The sequence below is a fragment of the Pelobates fuscus genome, chromosome 2 (assembly GCF_036172605.1).
Source record: "Pelobates fuscus isolate aPelFus1 chromosome 2, aPelFus1.pri, whole genome shotgun sequence".
Lineage (NCBI taxonomy): Eukaryota > Metazoa > Chordata > Amphibia > Anura > Pelobatidae > Pelobates > Pelobates fuscus.
Genome location: NC_086318.1, coordinates 124,613,479 through 124,636,715, shown reverse-complemented (window position 1 = coordinate 124,636,715; position 23,237 = coordinate 124,613,479). Strand labels below are relative to the sequence as shown.

At 38.8% G+C, this 23,237-nt stretch overlaps 1 protein-coding gene across 1 annotated transcript in view; it reads left to right on the top strand.

Annotated features, from left to right (window-relative positions):
• The window catches only part of SLC2A2 (solute carrier family 2 member 2), a 39,619-nt gene extending 17,037 nt beyond the window's left edge, over positions 1 to 22,582 (top strand). The window contains exons 7-11 of the mRNA XM_063442677.1: positions 8,274 to 8,464; positions 10,621 to 10,725; positions 14,442 to 14,543; positions 17,833 to 18,036; positions 19,488 to 22,582. Coding sequence (XP_063298747.1) covers positions 8,274 to 8,464; positions 10,621 to 10,725; positions 14,442 to 14,543; positions 17,833 to 18,036; positions 19,488 to 19,688 — 803 coding nt within the window. The 3' untranslated portion in view covers positions 19,689 to 22,582. The remainder of the gene's footprint in view (positions 1 to 8,273; positions 8,465 to 10,620; positions 10,726 to 14,441; positions 14,544 to 17,832; positions 18,037 to 19,487) is intronic.
• Positions 22,583 to 23,237: the final 655 nt, after the last annotated feature.

Sequence of the window (23,237 nt, the reverse complement as noted above, 5' to 3'; positions counted from 1 at the left end):
TAAATTACTTCAGCTAAATAAAGCAGTTTTAGTGTATAGATCATTCCCTTGCAAGTTCACTGCTCAATTCACTGTCATTTAGGAGTTAAATCACTTTGTTTCTGTTTATGCAGCCCTAGCCACACCTCCCCTGGCTTTGATTGACAGAGCCTGCATGAAAAAAAAACTGGTTTCACTTTCAAACAGATGTAATTTACCTTAAATAATTGTATCTCAATCTCTAAATTGAACTTTAATCACATACAGGAGGCTCTTGCAGGGTCTAGCAAACTGTTAACATAGCAGGGGATAAGAAAATCTTAATTAAACAGAACTTGCAATAAAGAAAGCCTAAATAGGGCTCTCTTTACAGGAAGTGTTTATGGAAGGCTGTGCAAGTCACATGCAGGGAGGTGTGACTAGGGTTTATAAACAAAGGGATTTAACTCCTAAATGGCAGAGGATTGAGCAGTGAGTCTGCAGAGGCATGTTCTATACACCAAAACTGCTTCATTAAGCTAAAGTTGTTTAGGTGACTATAGTGTCCCTTTAATCATATCATTTATAGAGAAGTGACAGTTCCTCTTTACAAGATATTTTTTTTTTTGTAGCTATGGCAATAAAGCATCTTTACCTATCAGCATCATAGCCTTGAATCACATGGATATAGGCTACAAATAATCAGTCCTGTAGATAATATAGATATTGCAAAATGTAGTTCATTGCACAGTTATTACTGGACCATGTTTTGGCATTCACAAATAAGAGGGAAGCAGCCTGATTTGTTTTTAATGGGGTTTATTCACTAAGTAACTTGAAATTTTAGAACTGAATAACCAATCTAAAAAAAAGCATTGGAAATAAACAGAAAAAAATATTTAAAAATTCATTGTTAATTTATCACTATTCACAGTTTAGTAAATTAACCTTCATTGGTTGATATTGAGAAAAAATAGGTGAAACATCAGCTGGTCTCTTAAAGGTTAAAAAGCACAGTAATTGTACAATACAGACAAAGAAGATGAACAGCATACCTGGGATAACTACAACTTGTTTTTTTTTCAATTTCTAGGTTCAAAGTATAGTGTATTTTATCAAGTTTCTCAGCAAACAACTTACCACTGCCTGTGTGCATGACCTCTAGTTAAAAGTTAACAAAGATAGCATGCTAAAATCAGAAAACACAGTTTTTAAAAATAAATCGATCAAGTGTTGACAGTAAAAAGAATATTCAAAAACATGATTAACACATAAAAATGTTCTGATTTAAAATGTGATTTCGATTACTGAAATTTATAGAGAAACTACAAGTTGACAAATAAAATGTGAAGCTAAAAATCCCTCTAACAGTTCAATGTCATGTAGGAAAAAAATAAGAAAATACCGTGAAAAAAAATACACCCCTGCAATCAAATGCAAACATTACATACAAACACACCCCTGTATTAAACCACTAAATTATATACAAGCACCCATTCAATTAAACGCCAACACTACACACAAAAGCATACCTACACATACACACATACATACAAAGACACATACATACAAACAGACAGGCTCACATACAGACAGAAAACAAAAGGAAATCAGCGTTAATTAACAAACAATATGTAGATAGACAGCAACCCGAACGAAGGAGACCCCTCAAATCCTTCAATAGATGAAACAATAAGAGATGGGTAGGGCTGCGCCAGCGGAAAAGTAGAATAACGTAAAATAGTCCAAAAGAGTCTCACTAGAGCAACAATGCTTGATGGGCTATAGAGGAGTAGTTGTTACAGTAGGGGTGCGTCCTAGTGCCTCAGGATATTCGCATATGTGAAAGACAGAGATACAGGAACAACCAGTAGTGCGGTACGTTTAAAATTCAAAGGGTAAAATAGTAGTAGAAGGTAGAAAACTCACATTTAAAGAGCTATGGCCAGCTCTGGTGTAGAGCGTACAACGGTATAATCCCTGCTGCTGGGATGTGAAAAGGAGATGTATCTATCAGCGCCGTCTGGTCATCCAAAGCTCCAGGGGAAATAAAAATAGTGCTCTCAATTTGATAAAAGTAAGTAAAGTAATACTTACAGGTATAGAGCAAAAAATAATGCTCTTTTAATAAAGCATGGTGGTATGATCCCCACCTGGGATCATAACAGCGTGGTCCACCCGAAGGACCACTTGGACGGTGGCCCTGGTGTTTTGCCTCGTGGGCCGGGGCCGCAAAAGATGGAGGCGGGTACCCAGTCGCAGGGGTCTCCAGGACGACCAGGGCCCATGGAGTGATGGGCCCGGTCGCAGCTGCAAACCTTGCAACCCCTATGTACGCCACTGGTAGCCACCTAAATATGTTTCATTTATATATGAAGACATAACGCACCTCTCACTGTGTATAAATTCATTTTTTCATAATTGCTATATGCTTGTCTCAGGCATTTCACTATTGTGCAACATCCCTACTGTACTAATAGGTCAGCAGAAAAAGGTTAGAGGAACACCTAAGCCACCATAACAACTTCCTTAACATTAAGTTGTTATTGTTCCAGGTGGTCCCTGGCGCTTACCTACCATCAGGAGTTAAACCATTAATGAACATTGTAACCTGGGCGCTACTGTTGGGCTGCTATCAGGAGCTCCCCATTCACAAAATGGCGTGAGAAATATACCCTGACACGATTAGGGTATAAGCGACATCCAGCCCAACGCTTCCTTATTCAAGTCTTGGACTCAAATGGATGTGGGAAGGGCAGATGTCATTGACACCAGACTGAAGACTTTGCAGTTTATCTCTTCATTAACAGTTTAACCTCTGTAGGTAAGCCGGAGTCAAGGACTTCCCAGTTCTGATGAACTTGTTATGGTGTCCGGAGTATTCTTTTAACTAAATATTTTGAATATGGCGTTGACTTGACAACTAGAAAAAGATATGCAGACGTTCAGAATGTTGCATTCTGTTTAACAAAGTCACTGGTTATATAGAGGAATTCTTTGTCACTGGTCTTTTCCCCTTCTAGGTTTATCATTATCTCAACATCAGGAAGAAGCTTGCACAACTTACTGACGTGTGCACAACTAACCCTCATTGACTCATACACACCTGCAGACACATTGCAAACAAACACTAACCCTCATATACTGTGTGTGTGTGTGTGTGTGTGTGTGTATACCGGTATGTATATGTCAGACCTTCCGGCATTCGCTAACCGTGGACTTCCGGGTTCTCGGAGCGCGGCCACTCCCCCTCCTATGACGTGGTCGTTCCCAGGGTTCATAGAGAGTCCGCGCCAACACCACAGTGCTTGATCAACTCGAAAGCTCCCGCGAACTTCAAACTGAATAATTACTTCTACTGTGTATCGGACCCGGACTGTTTAATCATTTACCCTCCTTCTCCTCTCCTACGACCTCGGACTGTTTTTGGATATTCTCTTGCCTGCTGCAACCTCGATTCTCTCTGGAATCTCCATCACCAATTTGGATCATCACTCCTTCATAAGTTAAGTAAACCAGATTGGCTCAACCTTAATATATAACCATCCTAAATCTAAGTGGTTCGCTATCTGCTCCACATCAACTCATAATCTTAATTCCAACACCTACTTATCTGCATCCTACTTTGGAACTTCTCGCTGGTTGTGTTAAAATTACCTTATCCTAAAACAACTTCAAACACCGCTGCTGGTTGTAACCTGCCATGAATTAAAGAGACAGTTCATTTTGATTATCTTTTTTATTTAAAGTAATAAACGTTATCAAACTCAGAAATCTGCAGTTGTTTCCATCTTATCAACAATTGAGCGTTACAGTATATAGGGGAGAGGGAAAGTTTAAAAAAAAATATGCAGGAAATTGTGTTCAAATTTAAAACGGAATAAATATAAACAAAAGGAATTAGTTGTTAAAACGATAATGGCTGTAGTAAGATATGTATATATAATTGTTAATAAAAATGAATGTGGATAAGTAGAGGGAGAGGAAAGAAATAAAGTTGCAAAAACAGTATGAAGTAGATGTTGATGGAAAACAGATAAAAATGGAAAATGGAGGACACTCACCTCCTTTCAGCGACAATGTGTCAATCCCGACCCACAGCCACATGCCGTTTCTCTCCTGTACTCTCTTCTACACGTGCAGCTGAACCTCACAGCCCCTGGGTACATGGGGAAACGGAAAGTTGCCCATGGCGAAACCTTTACCACAAACCAATGGGGGAAGATCTGTGATTTGGTGCATCATTGCGCGCTTGCTAGTAAGACACAGAAAACGGCATATAAGGTCCTGACACTGTGGTACAGAATGCCTCACTTCCTCCAGAGCATGAACCCCACTCTGGACTGAGACTGCTGGCGTTGCCGAGCCGCCCCGAGGTTTTTCTTACCCGTCTGGTGGGAAAGCCCTAAAATCAGACTGTTCTGGTCGGCGATTAATGCCATCCTACTGAAATTTCCCAACAACCCCTGCATCCCTTCCACCCACACCACAGCTAGATTCAAGAAATCAATGTCTGTTCATATTTTAAATATGGCCAGACAAGCAGTTCCCCTCTACTGGAAACAAGAGACACCTCACCCCCATCCCCACTGACACTGTGGTTCGACAAAATGGAGGACCTAAGATGGCTAGAAGAACTGACATTCATGGCCCAAGGACGCACCCAATCTCACACAGACATCTGGACTCACTGGCTGATGGTCGCATATCACACTGACTTTCGGGCCTTGCTGACATTTGGGGGCAACTAGCCTGGTGGGTTGAGGGGTCTCGGGCTGCGGGCCGTGCACTCTCCCCGTTTGAGAGTAAATGGAGGAGATCTTCCTGACCCAACAATCCAACACCCAAACAAGGGGAGCAGTAGGGGACACTCCTGATACAGGTTACTCACAAAATTAGGGAAACAATCAGACTGACGCCTGGACATAGGCATTTTGTTGCACCTCTGTACATTAGGTTCACTGCACTGTGGCACCACTTTCATTCATGTAAGAGTGCTACACATGTATGACATGCTATATAACTGGATTGCGGACTTTGAGTCCCTATTTACCAACATGTTATTTGTTTCACTAAGCCCTGCGTGGCTTTCAAACTTTGTATGCCATAATCTAGGGGAAAAAACGGTTTAACTGTGTACTTACATTCACTCAGTACTTGTTTTGATACAACCACAGCGACCAATAAAAATCTTATTAACAAAAAAAAAAATGGAAAATGGAGCTACCTTTATGAGTCTGGATGCAGTCAGCTTTCATAATATGTAAAAGCATTTTGACACTGTTGCACTTAGAAGGCTTATCAATAAACTGCAATCTTTAAGTTTGGATTCCAATATTGTTGAATGGGTAAGGCAGTGGCTGAGTTACAGGCAACAGAGGGTTGTAGTCAATGAAGTATATTCGAAGCTTGGGCTTGTCACCAGTGGGGTACCTCAGGGATCTGTACTTGGACCCATTCTCTTATTTTTATTAGTGATATTGCAGAAGGTCTTGATGGTAAGGCATGTCTTTTTGCTGATGATACTAAGATATGTAACAGGGTTGATGTTCCAGGAGGGATAAGCCAAATGGCTAATGATTTAGTCAAACTAAACAAATGATCAGAGTTTTGGCAACTGACATTTAATATAGATAAGTGCAAGATAATGCACAATCACCCCCCTCTCCTCATCACCCCCCTCCCTCTCACAATCACCCCCCCTCACAATCACCCCCCCTCTCCTCATCACCCCCCCTCACAATCACCCCCCCTCTCCTCATCACCCCCCTCCCTCTCACATTCACCCCCCCTCTCCTCATCTCGACTTTTTTTTAAATGTATTATCCGTGCCACATTTTTTATAAAGGTTAGTACCAATCACAACATGTTTCATTTAACATATTGATATATATCACAGTAGTGATGTATTTTATTGTCTCTCATGTAATTTACAAACTTTAAAATGGGAGGTGAAAGGGCCTCATAAGTGGAATAGCCTAGGGCCTCTTTTCATCTAAATCTGGCCCTGTGTACGCAGTACTGGAGACCGTATCTCCAGAAGGATATTGATACTTTAGAGAGAGTTCAGAGAAGGGCTACTAAACTGGTTCATGGATTGCAGGATAAAACTTACCAGGAAAGGTTAAAGGAACTTAACATGTATAGCTTGGAGGAAAGACGAGACAGGGGGGATATGATAGAAACATTTAAATAAATAAAGGGAATCAACACAGTAAAGAGGAGGCTATATTTAGAAGAAAAACTACCACAACAAGAGGATGTAGTCTTAAATTAGAGGGGCAAAGGTTTAAAAATAATATTAGGAAGTATTACTTTACTGAGAGGGTAGTGGATGCATGGAATAGCCTTCAAGCTGAAGTGGTAGAGGTTAACACAGTAAAGGAGTTTAAGCATGCGTGGGATAGGCATAAGGCAATCCTAACTATAAGATAAGGCCAGGGACTAACGAAAGTATTTAGAAAATTGGGCAGACTAGATGGGCCGAATGGTTCTTATCTGCCGTCACATTCTATGTTTCTATGTTTCTATGTAAGCAAAATAAATTAATGATGAGCAGACAAGCTGAACACTTATTAAAACGTGAATATAACTTAGTTACACAGTTGATTAGCTTGAGAAAACATCTAAGTACACTAACCTAAAATATGCCATGGTAAGATAACCTCTCATCCTACTGACAGAAAAGAAAATATCAAAAAAGCCATCTCATGTTTTTCTTATATAGTAGAAATACACTTTACAAAGTTCCACATATCATGTTTCAGCCTATCATGCTGTCCAAAGTTGGATAATTGTTGTAGAACAGGGGTGTCCAAAATACCCAGATGTTGTAGAGCTACATGTCCCATGATGCTTTGCGTGTCTTTGCATGCCTTTAAATAGACAAGGCATCGTGGAAGTTTAAAACATCTGGGGATCTACCTTTTGGGAACCCCTGTTGTAGAAGTTCAATATCCTCCCATCAACATGCAGAGTTCTGCTGAATATTTGCATCACAGAGCTATGAAAAAGGAAATGTATTCACTTTTATGAAATATACTATATCATACTATATATCAAGACAGGGAGAAATTAAATTCATAGAAAAAGAAGTGGTAAACATACAGCATAAATATTTTATTATGTTTGTCTAGAATTTGAAATTCTGAACGTTATTGTATTTATTATTATAGTACAGAACATGTACTTTTAGAATAACAAATCATAATAAATTTATATATATCAGGAGAGTCTATATACCTTATGAGTGCTGGGATGGGTGAGATATCTGGCTGTCTCTAGCAGTATAATCAGCATACAGTGTTTGTCCATTTTCTGTATATCTTTATAAACATGTTGTATTAGCACCAAAGCATTATCTGGGTTATTATCTAAAGTGTGAATTGTCCAAAAATCAAAGTGAATTTCATGGTTAAGACCGAAATAGTTAAATTGGGGAAATTCTCCAAGTCAGCTATCTTTACAGCATACCTATTTTGGTCTAAAATTTGACAATTCTAATTAAATTACCAACAATTTTTGCTTTACTAAATAGACACGAGAATGCGTTGCCTGGGATGTTTAGCTATATCTGTCTGTATAATAACTTTGCCTTGGTGGGATTCCTGGAGAAAACAGATTTCCCATACTGTTCCTTTGCTGCACAAAATATATGGAATGCATACAATTTACTGGGATGGGAATCAATCTGAAACATAAGATAATTTCTGACTTTTTCAACTATTTCTAATGTCGTCATCTCTCATTGTGGACAGTTTGGCTGTCCACAATAGCATGGGGAAGAACTACTGGTCTTTCTTGCTTCACAATAACACAACAAATGTCCGCAGCCTTCCCATGCTATACACCAAATTAAGTATCGATAATAACTGTGGCCTGGACAAATAATATTCACTTGAGGTTATATTTGAATCTGAGGCGCTTTTCCTTTGAATAACCACAATGCTATTATAATATAAACTAATTTCAAATGCAATGGACCAAAATACTGCAATCCTCTAATCCTTCCATAAATGTTTTCTAAAATTGCAACAAACATGAGTTAGCGCACCGTATATATATATATATATTAAAAAAAAACTGTATAAATCTCTAAAATCTCTAAGATGACACACTATAAAAATTAAAAATTATATAATATATATACAACCAAGCTTGTATGCTCAAGATAGTACCAAAAACACTAGTTCTTCTATTTGCAAGAATAATAGTTTAGGTATTCAATTTATTTGATATGATGTCACTGGTTTATAACCTGCTACGTTTATGCTCTCACAAATTTTACTGTAACATTGTGTCCTGTTATATTACAGATCTGAAAAGGCTGAGAGGGGAATTTTATGACCCAACAAAGGATATTGAGGAGATGAAAAAGGAGAAGGAAGAAGCTGCAAGTGAAAAAAAGGTCTCCATCTTACAGCTGATTAAGTCTCCAAATTACAGACAACCTCTTATAGTTTCCCTTGTTCTCCACATTTCTCAGCAATTTTCTGGAATTAACGGGGTAAGTAATACATGCAAGGGGTGAACATATACCCCACTTAACACAGAGCATCACCCATGTGTTTTCACAACATTCTGGGACCAAAAAAGGTCTGAAACATCTGCATGGTACTCTAAAATCTAAATCTGAATATATAGAATATAAATTTAGTAATTACCTTAACTACAAGTGCCCTTTAATTTATTTCAGCCAAGTACTGCTTGGTAAAATATCACCTAAAATAAAAAATAAAAAAATGATTTTTATATATGTAAAAAATCTTCTGCTACTAGCCATTATTTAAACAAATTGTTTTAGGGAATGCAAATTCCCTAAAACAAATAATAAGCCGAATAATAATACCTGCTTTGATATTTAATTATTTTTACATTATTCTCAAACCACTTTAATATCATACAAAAAGAGAAGTCCTGCGCTTAAGCAGCAAGGACTACAACACACATCAGCCCCAATATATAGTAAAAACTAAAGAAAAGAAAATGTTACTTGCGCTTTCTCCTTAATCCCTATGTATATTTAGACAAATGGAGGTCATTTAGTTGCTCCAATGGCCATTGGAGGGATGCCCGCCTGCCAACGTCAAGGCAGACCCCCCTAAGCGGGTCCTAACACTGACCCTTCAGCCTGCTTCCTTGAGCTTCTGGCAAAGATATCTCTAATGAGACAGAAAGGGGTATTTTTTATATACACCCCTTTACTTATTAACCCTTAATAGGGAACACATGGGATGGGTAGCAGCATTGTAACCAGGCTGTGTGATACAAAGTAAATACAAATACAAAAAGAGAAGTCCTGCGCTTAAGCAGCAAGGACTACAACACACATCAGCCCCAATATATAGTAAAAACCAAAGAAAAGAAAATGTTACTTGCGCTTTCTCCTTAATCCCTATGTATATTTAGACAAATGGAGGTCATTTAGTTGCTCCAATGGCCATTGGAGGGATGCCCGCCTGCCAACGTCAAGGCAGACCCCCCTAAGCGGGTCCTAACACTGACCCTTCAGCCTGCTTCCTTGAGCTTCTGGCAAAGATATCTCTAATGAGACAGAAAGGGGTATTTTTTATATACACCCCTTTACTTATTAACCCTTAATAGGGAACACATGGGATGGGTAGCAGCATTGTAACCAGGCTGTGTGATACAAAGTAAATACAAATACAAAAAGAGAAGTCCTGTGCTTAAGCAGCAAGGACTACAACACACATCAGCCCCAATATATAGTAAAAACCAAAGAAAAGAAAATGTTACTTGCGCTTTCTCCTTAATCCCTATGTATATTTAGACAAATGGAGGTCATTTAGTAGAGATATCTTTGCCAGAAGCTCAAGGAAGCAGGCTGAAGGGTCAGTGTTAGGACCCGCTTAGGGGGGTCTGCCTTGACGTTGGCAGGCGGGCATCCCTCCAATGGCCATTGGAGCAACTAAATGACCTCCATTTGTCTAAATATACATAGGGATTAAGGAGAAAGCGCAAGTAACATTTTCTTTTCTTCACTTTAATATCATGTTCACGTATATCTATATCTACAGTGGTGACACAATACAATTGGCATTGGCATACTTAGACTAATACCCCAAAATTAATCTGCCCCAAGATTTTGCAATCCGTGTTACCTTAATATTGTTAATCTAGTCTGTGAAATAGGAATATTTAACTGACACTTTCCTGGCTAAACTCATGGCCAGATTACTGTAGGGGCTACTGGAGCGGAAGTTCCAGGCTCCTTCAGTGCAAATGGCCAATGGTTTTTTTTCAGTTTTGTAATCTCATGATGTAGAAGCATGCAGGGAGCCATGAACAACTGGAAATACCCAATTTTGTCTTACATTCCTTGCATATATGAGGAAACTATATCTTCTCTAACTCCTTTGCACATGGAGTTTCTTTGTGCAATGACCCATAAGATGGGTTGTATGAGCAGGCAATTAAGTATACTGTATCTCATAAGCCATGTGACTTGTTTGACTTTTAACAATTTCGCAATTTATTTAATATTGTCCCTATGGAGTTATAGGAAATTTTTATATTTGGCTTGAAAAAATCTTCAGTATTACGGTTGTACATTAATGTGCTGTTTTAGTGTATTTAATAAGTAATTACGCACTGATAACAAAAAACGTTTATTGACTGGGGTTATGTTGGGTTTAATTACAGATATTTTACTACTCCACAAGCATTTTCACAAAGGCTGGGATTTCACAACCAGTATATGCAACAATCGGAGTCGGTGTGGTTAACACAATCTTCACTGTGGTTTCGGTGAGTAGAAAAGTGATCATGAAATAGTGATGTCAATAATGAGTCATGAATCTTAGCTGCACGAGGCACTCAGTGATCTATTCAGAGAAGAGTAAGTTGGCAAAAGGTAAAATTTGAGTCAAAATAGCTGACTTAGAAAAAAAAAATCTGCACACAACATATTCTGCCCTAAAGTTTGCAAGTTGGATGCAAAAGTATGTCAATAAACTTGCTTTTGAAATGATTTCCAACGCATATAATGCTGACATAACCATTATGCATGTAGAGATATGAAAATCATAATCTTTTCATACATGGATTCTATTGTAGAGACCTGGTCAAACAAAGCATGCTGGTTCTATTTTGCTAGAGGGATAGAATATATATCGTGTAAATTGAATTATCCGTATTAGTCCAGTAGACAAGATGCCAATATATCAGAGTATTGCAGTTTGCAATGATACCTTTTTTTATTGGACTAACATAATATTTCAAAGACAAGCTTTCGAGAGTTTTCCTCTCTTCCTCAGGTCTGAATATATATATGCAAAATATTAAACAAGCAAATGCACACACATACATACACACACACACACACACACAATCATACAAGCACGCACATACACAGAACTATTCAAAATACGATTTGCAAATGCATAGACAGAATTGCCAAAATATATATGCGTATCAATATGTATACACATACTTTTCAAATGGTATACAAGTTTATAATTTTATTGCGTGTTACAACATGAAGCATGTGCTTTTTTGATGCAAATACTGTATATATTTTGATGCAACTTCTTCCAGGCTTTCTACATGACTGTGAAAACACTTTTTTTATTACATTAAAATGTATAGAATTCATATTAAAAGACTGAATTTTTTCATGGCATTTGAAGAAGTGGTATCTGCTTCTTTATTGCATGATAGCGAGTGCTTTGCCATCGTGCCAATAACATTGCAGCTCAAACATACTGCAGTTACTCTGAAAAGGTATTGAGCCATCTAATTATTTGATTAATCCAAGTCAGAGAAGATTGATGCTGATATTATGTCCCAGGTACATTGCTGACATTAGAAAATTCACCTTGCAGTCTAAGTCTGTATTCTGAATTGGAAGCAGTTTATTTTATCTAGGCTTACAAGGTCAAACAGCCATCAAATCATGCTGACAACTACAAAAACGAACATCCAGCAAGCCGCTTGGTTATTTATTAGCAGAAAACTAGATAATGTTTGAGTAGAATAATGGGGAAGGTGGATAACAGTGAAAGTGTATTGTCTATTTATATTCAGTACAAAAATACAGATCGCTTATATATTGTTTCCTGTACCAAACTGGTGTTTTGCTGCAAAGGAACATGCACACAATTTCTGTCTGCAGGCAGACAGTAAACTTAATGAAAAGAATTAAAGAAAACTTTCACTACAATTTAGTTCATATTACGTTTATATTATTCCCAAAGAAAATGTATACACCATGTACTTGTGACATGTTTTCTTTGGGGTATATGAAAAACAGCTAGCAAAAGCTTAAGTGCTTTATGTGTTTGGTGAGTGTTCCCTTAAAGTTGTGCTGTAGGTGAATTTATATATTCATACAGTAGAAAAAAATAAATACAAACTTTTCATATGATATAAATGTAGTTACATTTTTTTTTTTTTTTTGCAGTGCAAATTAGAATAACATACAGGCTAGTGGTACCCCAAAGGCATTCCACTTGCGTAGATCAAAACATAGGTTTCAATGGGGTATATAGGAACAGTGCACAATTTTTCTTTTTAAATACAAGAGAATCAAGATTGCTGTTAAGACATGAAATTACATTCAAGCTAAGGTACAAGATTAGAGAGAGCAAAATAAAATAATATAAGATTACACAGAGTTAGCATTGGAGATTGAAGCGTTGCTGTTGCAGAGTATGCATCAGTAAGAGGTTTAATGAGAGTAGCTTAAAGACTCCTGCACTTGTGGGCTAAACTAACTATGGTATAAAACATGCTTAACTGAATATTAGAACTTTAGAACTGACTCAGGTGCAGGCATAAATTGAATACACATATTATGTTGGACCCAGTGCGCAGCGTCCATAGTGAGGGACACGAAGTCCTAGTTGTGAGGTCTAACCGATCCCCATCATCAGTAGAGTTGGTGCCCGGGGTAGCAGACGGTGGGGGTCTCCCCAGTCGGTGCCCTTCACATTCCCAGCTGGGATGGAGTCGGAGGGTTCTGTAGCATAAGTCCCCTGTCTTGTGACCAGCGTGTCGTGGGCTTGTTGTCCCTGGTGGGGACTGGAAAGGTTGTAGTCGCTGGGGTCCTCTGCCGGGGAAGATTGGTGAGTATGGGGATGTCCCTTATCGTGCCACATCACTTTTGGGTAGAGACGTGTCTGGGAGTCTGAGGGCCTTCGCCACGCTGTCTTCACCCAGGAGAAGTAGAGGATACCCTGGGGGAGGGGGTTTGTGTGGGTAGACCTGGGGTTTGTTGGGTCTTGGTTATATGACTCACCGCTGGTCTGTTGCTGCCCCGCTGAGGCTTGAGTCTTGTCTCCCGCCTCCTCCTCCCAGCCTTCCATGCTGCAACCTGGCCCCGTCCTGGAGCCGCGGGCTGTGGAGTGGTGACCTGTGGCGTTGTTGCCGATGAGACCTCTGCTGGAATGCTCCTGCGGACAGAGAGCTTGGCCCAAAAGTCAGCCAGCAGGCGGTCCAGCCGTTCCAAGAGCGGTGGCAGTGGGGGTCCGCGATCTGGCTGGCACGTGGCATCCGCCATGTTTAGCAGCGCTGGACCGGTAGTGCAGGTACGCCAAGAGTGTTGTTGTGCTCCTGAGTCGTGGGCTGTTTGCCGGGATATCCCTCTCCGGCGGGGGGGGGGGGGGGGAGAGAGTGTGCCAGGGAGACCTCCTTGTGAGTAGGCTGCAGTCTGCAGAGTGATCGTCCGCTTCCCTCGTGCCGTCTGAGTAGGCCGCTTGTAGGCCTCAGATCAATCCCCGGGATGTCACCGCTGATTTCGGCCGCAGTTTTGCTTTTGCACTGCCTCTGTGGTAAGTCCTCTTCTCGGAGGTGGAAAAGCAGCTAGTTTTATCGCCTAATGTAGGTTTTTAGGCGTATTTCAGGCTATTTGAGTGTGGAGCTCATCCGATGTGCGGCCGTTCAGCTCGGCTGCTAGGCTCCGCCCCCCAAATGTAGTTACATTTAATATTTAAGTTTATGTAAAACATTTCTATAGGGATTAGTTATTACACAGGAATTCCAAGGAACTGACAATAGAATTGCACGTTTTGCACCAAAATAACAAAACTGGAAAGGTTCTCCAAATCAGCTTAATTTCTAGCTTGGCTATTTAGGCTTATAGTTAATGAATGCGTTAGTGAATTAGGGAGTTAGTGAATGAACCCCTATATGATGTTAATTAGAAAAAAAACAACTTTTTTTGCCATTTGTAATTAAGAAACAGTTATGTTTACCTTTTCATTTGCTTTCTCTATACTGTTAAAAATCTAAAGTTAATATCTTTGGCTAAGCTTCTCAAATGAAGTTTATCGAAAAGATATTAAATAATTTGAAAAGCTTTTCCAAATAGGCCATAATCAGCCAATGGGGGAAACATTTTTGCATTACAGGACTTAAAGCAATGATTACATTGCAAATTTACTGCATAACATCCCCACTTTTGCATTAAGGGGTTTGAAAGATTTAGAATTTTTACAAATTCTTCCAAAATATCTGTTTTACAGGTTTTCCTTGTTGAACGAGCTGGGAGAAGATCTCTTTACCTTGTTGGATTGGCAGGCATGTGCATATGTGCTATCATCATGACGATTGCTCTGGCTTTGCTGGTAAGTTTACGTCCAAATAGAATTCTAACATATTACTTTTTTCATTATTATTATTATTTATAAAGCGCCAACAAGTTCCGTAGCGCTGTACAATGGGTGGACTAACAGACACGTATTTGTAACCAGACAAGTTGAATGCACAGGAAAAGATGGATTGAGGGCCCTACTCAATAAGCTTACATGCTAGAGGGAGTGGGGTATAGTGACACAAAAGGTAAGGGTAGGGTAGAACAACAGGTTGCTAGGATAGTATTCGTTTATTTATTTATAACTGGTATTTATGAAGCGCCAACAAATTCCGCAGTACTGTACAATTAGTGGAGAACATACAATATACACAGACAGTAGTGAGGAAAAAAATGCAGAGCTTCACTGAGTTTGCGTGTGAGACGAGGCCTGAAGAACAGAGATGGAGATTGAACAGTTATATGAAAGTATCTACAGCTGGGAGGAGAGCTGTTAACAGTTTAATTGATATGCTTTCCTATAAAAGTAGGTGTTCAAATGTTTTTTTGAAGGAGTGGAGATTGGGTGTGAGTCTAGCAGAGACGGGAAGGACGTTCCATAGGAATGGTGCAGCCCTAGAGAAGTCTTTAACCCCTTAAGGACCAAACTTCTGGAATAAAAGGGAATCATGACATGTCACACATGTCATGTGTCCTTAAGGGGTTAAGGTGAGCATCAGAGGTAGAAGTACGTATAGAGGTTAGCCGTAGGTCTCTGTCAGAGTGTAGGGGCCTAGACGGGACATATTTGTGTATTAGTGAGGATAAGTAGGTGGGAGCAGCATTGTGTAGATATTTGTAAGCATGTGTCAGGTTCTTAAATTGAGCCCTATATCTTACAGGTAGTCAATGTAGGGACAGACAGAAGGGTGAGGCGTGGGAGGTGCGGGCGGACAGGAAGATGAGCTTCGCTGCCGCATTCATTATAGACTTAATGGGGCAAGTTGGGAACACGTAAGACCACTGAGAAGTGGATTACAGTAGTCAAGGCGAGAGAGGACAGCAGCATGGACCAGCACCTTAGCTGTATCAGGTGTTAAATAGGGTCGGACGGGCGCAATGTTTTTGAGATGGAAGCATTCACTGAAAAATTATTCATGTGAACTTCCATTTAGCAGCGTTGAGTATGACATTACATCAATTTCTATTTTTATTTTATTTATTTACCAGAGTATTCAGCAGCACTACATGATAAGCTTTTGGTAATATTTGTTTGTTTGTTTTCCAGAAGCCAGGGAACACATTAAATCACTTACACAAAAAAAAAATACAATACTTAACTTGGAAAAATACTCCAACACAGCTAGGTTAATTTAGCCGCATGTTTGCCATTCCCATTCAAGTTTGCTAAAATTTGGAATTAAGTGAATAAATCCTGGTTCTATATAAAATACCGAAAAATAGTTTGTCACCTGTAGTGACATTATATTATAAATATTTTATTAAACAAGACTTCATTTTTATTGATTTATAATAAATTGCAGAAATTGCTGTTCAAATTCTTATTATTAATATCAAAATAAAGACACTAGCTTCCAACAAAGTAGAGATATGTGCATTCCTTATTATTGCAGTGTTCTGACCAAGACTAATGCCAGCATATCATATCATATGTCAATTTGAACTTGCCCTTCGCATAAAGGGGAGGTGGCTATGTCACGGCCCAAAACATTATTGATTGCTTGTCTGTGATGACACTTGCAAACATTCTAAGTGTAATGACCCAAGATAAACGGTCAAATGGCTATATCTGGTCATGGCAAAAGTTAAAAAGGGAAATATCAACATAAAACATACTGAACATACTGAACATTCTGAGTTCATTGATGGTTTCAAGGTAACCTATAAACCTATTTCTCTAGAGTAGATGACCTGCGGTTTGAGCAACCTGTTCTAATATTAGGAAATAATAGCAAACAGCAAAAATCAGACTGCAGTCCAGTTGCTGCCAAATGCGGAATTTATTCAGCCATAAGACTAACCTAGCAACATGAGGGTCTCCTCTTGATAGCAAAATAGCCTTACTGTAGGTAGTGTAGAGCTATGTTTATAGAGTTTAGTTTTATATAGCTAAGTCACAACAACTTAATTAATTTAAAAGGACACTATTCTCTGTAACGTCTTTATCTCATTATAGTGCTTACAATGTCTGAAGTCCTCTGGACTTTCTCCTTTCCTTCCTGGTTAAACAGTTTTAATGTTTTAGTGCTAAACAAGCTCGTAACAGGTTTAACATTAAATGGAAGGACAATGCCAGAGGACTGCAGGCACTATAACTAGTTCAGTGAAATGAAATAGTTATAGTGAATACACTGTCAATTGTATGTGTTTGTTTAATTAATCAACATGAACACGAGCATGGGGTGCTTTATGCATTTAGATGGTTTAAATACTAATACTAACTAACTATTAAACTAGAAGAGATTTCAAATTATATATCTAAAACATATCTAAATCTAGAAGGAATCAAGTGGACTTTGAGCTTTGTTTGAATTTGGCCCAGCGACTGTTCATAGCCCAGTCCTAACTTTATTGCTCTGAGTGCTCATGAATGTGAATGGAAGTGGTTCAAGAGGTCAGTACTTGGTAATCTCTCATGGCACAGTTATCAAAGACACAACTTTTAATGGAGTTTTGGTCGAGTAAAGCTGACAGTCACTGAGAATTATTAGGATGTTAAAGGGACACTCCAGGCACCCAGACCACTTCTGCCCACTGGAGCGGTCTGCGTGCCAACTCCCACTACTCTTAACCCTGCAACTGTAATTATTGCAGTTTTTATAAACTGCAATAATTACCTTGCAGGCTTAAGTCCTCCTCTAGTGGCTGTCTAGAAAAAAAACACGAAAAGTGTTTTAAGCGACGCTATGTGAGGACCTCCAGCGTCGCCAAAATCCCCATAGGAAAGCATTGACATCGACGGGGCGGAGCCTGACCCAGTGCCGAGAGACATCGGTGCTGGACTCCGGTAAGTCACTGAAGGGGTTTTAGCCCCTTCAACAACTTGGGATGGGGAGTGGGAGGGAGAGAGGCACTGTAGGGTCCTGCATTGCCAGGTAAACTAATATGTTTTCCTAGCACTGGAGAGTCCCTTTAATGAACAGTATTACAATAATGAATCCTTTTCATGCATACACTCATGCATACAGGTTTGCAATTATGTAAACCTGAAAAGTGTGTTAATGCAACTCACTTATGAGATAATTATTGGAAAAGCTAATACATTACATTTATCTGCAACATGAATATGAAAAATAATCCCTTCTCATTTAATCATTTTACAGAGTCAGCATGCTTGGATGAGTTATCTCAGTATGGTTGCCATCTTCCTGTTTGTGGTTTTCTTTGAAGTTGGTCCTGGACCCATCCCTTGGTTCATTGTTGCGGAGTTGTTTAGCCAAGGTCCTCGGCCTGCAGCTATGGCTCTCTCTGGGTGCTGTAACTGGACCTGTAACTTTATCATTGGAATGTGCTTCCAGTATATTGCAGTAAGTATGAAAACAATAGAGTCAAGACTGCAGTTAACCCTACACACAATTTGTGGTTTCACTTTTTCACTTGTGTATCCTGAACACGTTGTTACTCTCGCTTAGTGTTGATACAATTTGATAAGCACTAGTTTAAAGTTTTGGCCATCGGTGCTTGGCAGGTTAGAAGGGGTGTTGAAAAGCGAATCACACAGGGGTGGTTAACAAAAGTGTAAAGAATTCAAAGTAATTTTAAAGTGCATTTAAATAATCTATTTTGCCTATATTTATTCCAAAATGTTAAATTTAGTTTGAATGCAATTTTAATTTTTGCCAATTCCCACTTTAATGAATAACTCTGGTGGAGTACGGGTCTAATTTCTTGTTACTAAAACTGCCAATAGGTACCAAATTACTCCGGTGTACCTAATGCAGAAGTACAAAAACCACATCCACTACAGCACACTGTGGTGCTTATGGTGCAGTCAAACCTTTTCAAGAGATTGTTTGACATAACTAAAATGGAAGTTCCCCTTCCACATTAAATATCAGAGAAGGATTAAGCAGAACGATTAAGCAGAACACGTATCTGAAGTGAGAATTGCTGAGAATCCATTCCGAAACGATTTTTTTAAATGTAAGTCCAAAATTGCCAAACTGAACATAAAATTGATTTGGATAACCTTTCTCAATTGGATAATTTGGCCTACATTTCAAAAAAATACTTTTTGAATTCTTCTTGAATTCCTAGCAGTTCTCACTATAGAGAATATGTGAGGCAAGTTACCGGTTTGCCCCCACCTCACCTACATTTTTCTCATAGCGAGGCTGAGTGAGGCCAAACAAATTTATGGTTCTGTGGCCCTTGTCTAATCCTTTGACTTCATGTGACTGCCCAAAGTCACCTTATTGTTAATAATTCTCTGTTTAATACATTAGATTAATCCCTATTGGGAAGGAATCCATCAGCTGAAAGCATTAGCAAAGACGAGTGGCATTAAAGTAGTAAGGACTTCCCATTTATTAGTCATATCGGAAGTTAGTGAGTGCTTAAGGGGACAATATAGGCACATCTCAATAAAGTGGTGCCATGACCTTGTCGTTCTGTGGGAAAAGCCGTATTTGCATTACAGGGTTTAAATGCCACTATTGTCACTCTGACAGGCACTAAAGGCATTTCTGCGGAAATAGCCAAATTAACCTTTAGACTTTCAATCAGAAGGTCTCATAGAGACCATTTGATTGGAGCATTATGGGAGTTTTCAGTGCGATTGGATTGGCTGAGATCATCAAGCTTGATGATCTCCACTAAGGAGGCGGAGCTTCCCTGCAAAGATGGCTTGCTGTGTGATAAAAGGTAAGTAAATCTTCCTTTTAAATTCTTAGATTGGGACAGCGGCCACCTACAGATAGCCTTAGGAACACTAATGGATTCCTTTATGTTGACCTGTATTTTGATTTCTTTTTTTTAGGATGCTTGTGGACCCTATGTGTTCATCATTTTTGCAGTTTTGCTTTTTGGCTTCACTGTATTCACATACCTGAAAGTCCCAGAGACCAAGGGAAAATCATTTGAGGAAATAACTGCAGAATTCCGTAAAAAGAAGATTGCAACACGCAAAGGACTTAAATCCACTGAAATGGAATATCTGGGAACAAGTACCGATGCCTGAATTTTAAAAGTCCCGGACATTTCTGGGGAAATGTAACTTTTTTTTATACTTCAGGATTTTTTTAAGATGCAGGGTAAAAACAGACCACTACAAGATTATTTATAAATACCTATTTTTTATATTACTATTCTTAAAGAGTGCAGAACTTAGAGACTCAATGGGTTCTTGTTAACTTGAGATTTAACAGTGAAAGGTGGGACAGTTCTAAAATACAGGTGAGCAGTAACACTAGATGTAGTTTTGGTTTAAACGGTTGACAGGAAATAAAAGAGACTTTTATGTAAGACACGGCATAGGAGTGCCATGGTATAGAACATAGCATAATCGCCATTCATATTTACAAGTTTATTAGTCTGAAGTGCATCCACACAGGAAGCTGTATAACTATTAAACACAAATCTCAGTGAGTAATCAGACTGACTCTGATAACCAGAGCTGAATATATAAGAAAAAATGGTTGTGCAACATCTTAGATTGTTACAATTGTTTAAATTATTATTTTTTTCTTTTTTCTAAGACCCCCTTTGACACGTACTTTTTATTCAGAATGCCTCGTTGACTAATAACCCACTTTTATATACCACTTTTATAAATCTAACATAGTAGGGTATATTTCCTCGTTATATATCCTAAACTGGATACAAAGTTGGAAATTCATGCATTAACATTTTACTTATCAATTGTTCCTTGATTCCAGTATACCGCATGTTAAGTTATTTACACCAGATCTCAAATTAACAGACAAGTATCCTTAAAACAGAATTTGTGTTAAAATCTCATGTGAAAGAAAATGTAGTAACGCACAATGTGGGAGATTTTTGAAAATGTTATGTTTTAAAGACTAATGCAAAAAAGAGTCACCAGTGGAATGGGCCTGATTGCTCCACTGGTTTCCATGGTGATTGCCAAACATTCAGTACTTTACAAAATTTTTTAGAACAAAACACTTTGATAAATCTCCCCATTGTTTCTTTGGAAAGCTGCATTCTATATTTATACATTGTGCAGAGCAGACAACGCACAATCAAGGGGCTGTAATTCATGTTGTTGTTTGCTTCTCTATGCCAAGATTATGGCTGCCAGATCAACAACTTGATCAGGGGAACCCTATAAAAGGTCACTGTATGGTTACAGGAATACTCAAAGTACCATAACCACTACAGCATGCTGGGTGCTGTTCCCGACCTCTACTACAGCTGACAGAGAGACAGAAGCACTCTGTTTGAACTATGCCCAGCAATGCGGGACTAAGCTCTTTGGCTGAGATTCATCAGCTGACACTCTCAGCCAATAAGCTGGCCATGTGGTTAAGCAGAAGATTCTGGCTCTCGGTGGGGAATGGCATTTGGCAGATCCTGAATAACTAGTCAAATTGTTCTAAACCATTCAGTCTGCTGTATTGGTTATAGTGTTGAAGTGTTATCTTAATCCTGCTTTGTTCATTGCAGTATGAATTGTTTGGAATTCCAAGTGAATTTAAAAATTTTGCGGGATAAATTATTTGACTAGTTTGCCCTAAACTTTTATATATTTACACGTTATCAGTCTAATAAACACTCTGCATTTCAGCTATCAGATAAACTATATGTGTCCATTCCTAAAATAGTTACCCACATCAATTGCAGACTACTTTCTATGAACACCGTTCCCAATTAATTAAGAATAATAAAAGCTTTACCCAAGTAAAACAGTACCCAAAACTCAGTGTGAATTTCAGATTTAAGGACTAAATAGCCCAATTGGGAAAATTCTCCTAGTCAGACATTATTCCAGTTTGGCTCTTTCGGCCCTAAATTTTAAATTCACTTTGCGTTCACTTTGAATTCCTGACAATCCTCACGTTAGTAAATAACTCTATAAATGTTGTATCTATAATGCCTGTGAAAGATTATACGTTGCAGAGCAAATCACAGTTTAGTGAATTATCCCCAAAGTATCACAAAGCATCTGCATTGTTAAAGCACATTTTACATTGGCGTTCCACATACGTATCCTTTAACAAATTGTACCAACCAGCAATTTCTGCTTTAGATTACCTACAGAATTGGCACCCCAAATAGAGAGCTGCTAAACCACTTTGATGCTGTAATAATTTATAGCTCCAGCTATTACTGGCTGAGGCATGGAGCTATCTAACATAACTGCACCAGTATCATGGATGATACCATTTTTTTGTGTGCTTGATCAACTGGTGTCTAGGTGGTTGTTTACAATTATATACCTGTCTGTTACAACATTTTATTTATTCTGTGTATTTTTTTTTTTTTTTTACTTAGGATATTTTTTTTTCATTATAACAGAAAAGGGGTGAATATTAGGCATTTAGTCGTGAAAACTTCCAAAATGTTATTTTAATAGACTTTACCATAATAATCTGAAAATGAGATTCCTGTCACTCACTCAGTGCTTTATTTGTATTTGTTTGGGGCAGAGATGTAAAATGTGGGTTAAACTGTGTGACTGCTACATTTTTATTTCATTGTAATTGCATCACAATAGCCATGACCCATAAGGTTATGTCAAAAGCCAGGGACAGCTCTCTTTGTGCAAAGTGTGCACAGGCCTCCAGATCGATCTTCCAACAGAGAAACAACCTGAAAACATTGCAATTAAAATTTTTATGGCATGTTTTTGGAACTCTCATACATAGAATGACCATAAGCCATCACCCTTGGCCTCCTTTCTTTATTGATGTATATTGCTGGTCTGGCCCAGAACAAACAATAAAAATACCTCAACAAGAGGAAAACATATCTATGGAATTTCATTGTTTAATCATTTATTTCCATCTTGTCACCATCACATATTAGAACGTTAGTATTAACTTACTAGGAAATTACTTATGTGTGTTAAAGTAACATAAGGATTACAATTACCCTTAATTACTTTTTATAATTTTTGTTATTAGAGCATTTCAATTTGCATATTATGTTTAATAGTGTATAAACCTTTTTATCTAACAGTTTTTTTAATCCAACTACACACATGTACGACAGCAACCTCATGATAGTAAATAGATTTAAACATTTTTAGGTGTTGGTAATCTCTGAAAACTGTTTGCTTTAACATAGTTATTTGTTTAAATATATTAAAGGACAACTATAGTGCCAGGAAAACAAACTCGTTTTCCTGGCACTATGTAGTCATTAGGTCCCCTCCACCCTCATGGCCCCCCTCCCGCTGGGCTGAAGGGGTTAGTACCCCTTCAGCCACTTACTTTTCTCCAGCGCCGGGCTCCCTCGGTGCTGGGGAACTCTCATCCTCCTGCCGACGTCAGCGCCGAATGCGCGTGTGCATTCAAACCGCCCATAGGAAAGCATTACTCAATGCTTTTCGTATGGACGTCAGCGTCTTCTCACTGTAATTTTCAGCGCTTACCGGGCCCCCTGACAATCCATATCTATCGGGTGGCTTTGACAGCATGGGCCACCCGATGGGCATCTTAACATGCGGCCCCGGCGGTTTGCCGCAAATGATGATGGCAGGCACCCGGTCGCAGGGGCCTGGTCGCAGCTGCGACTCCTGCGACCGCTGTATGTACGCCAGTGA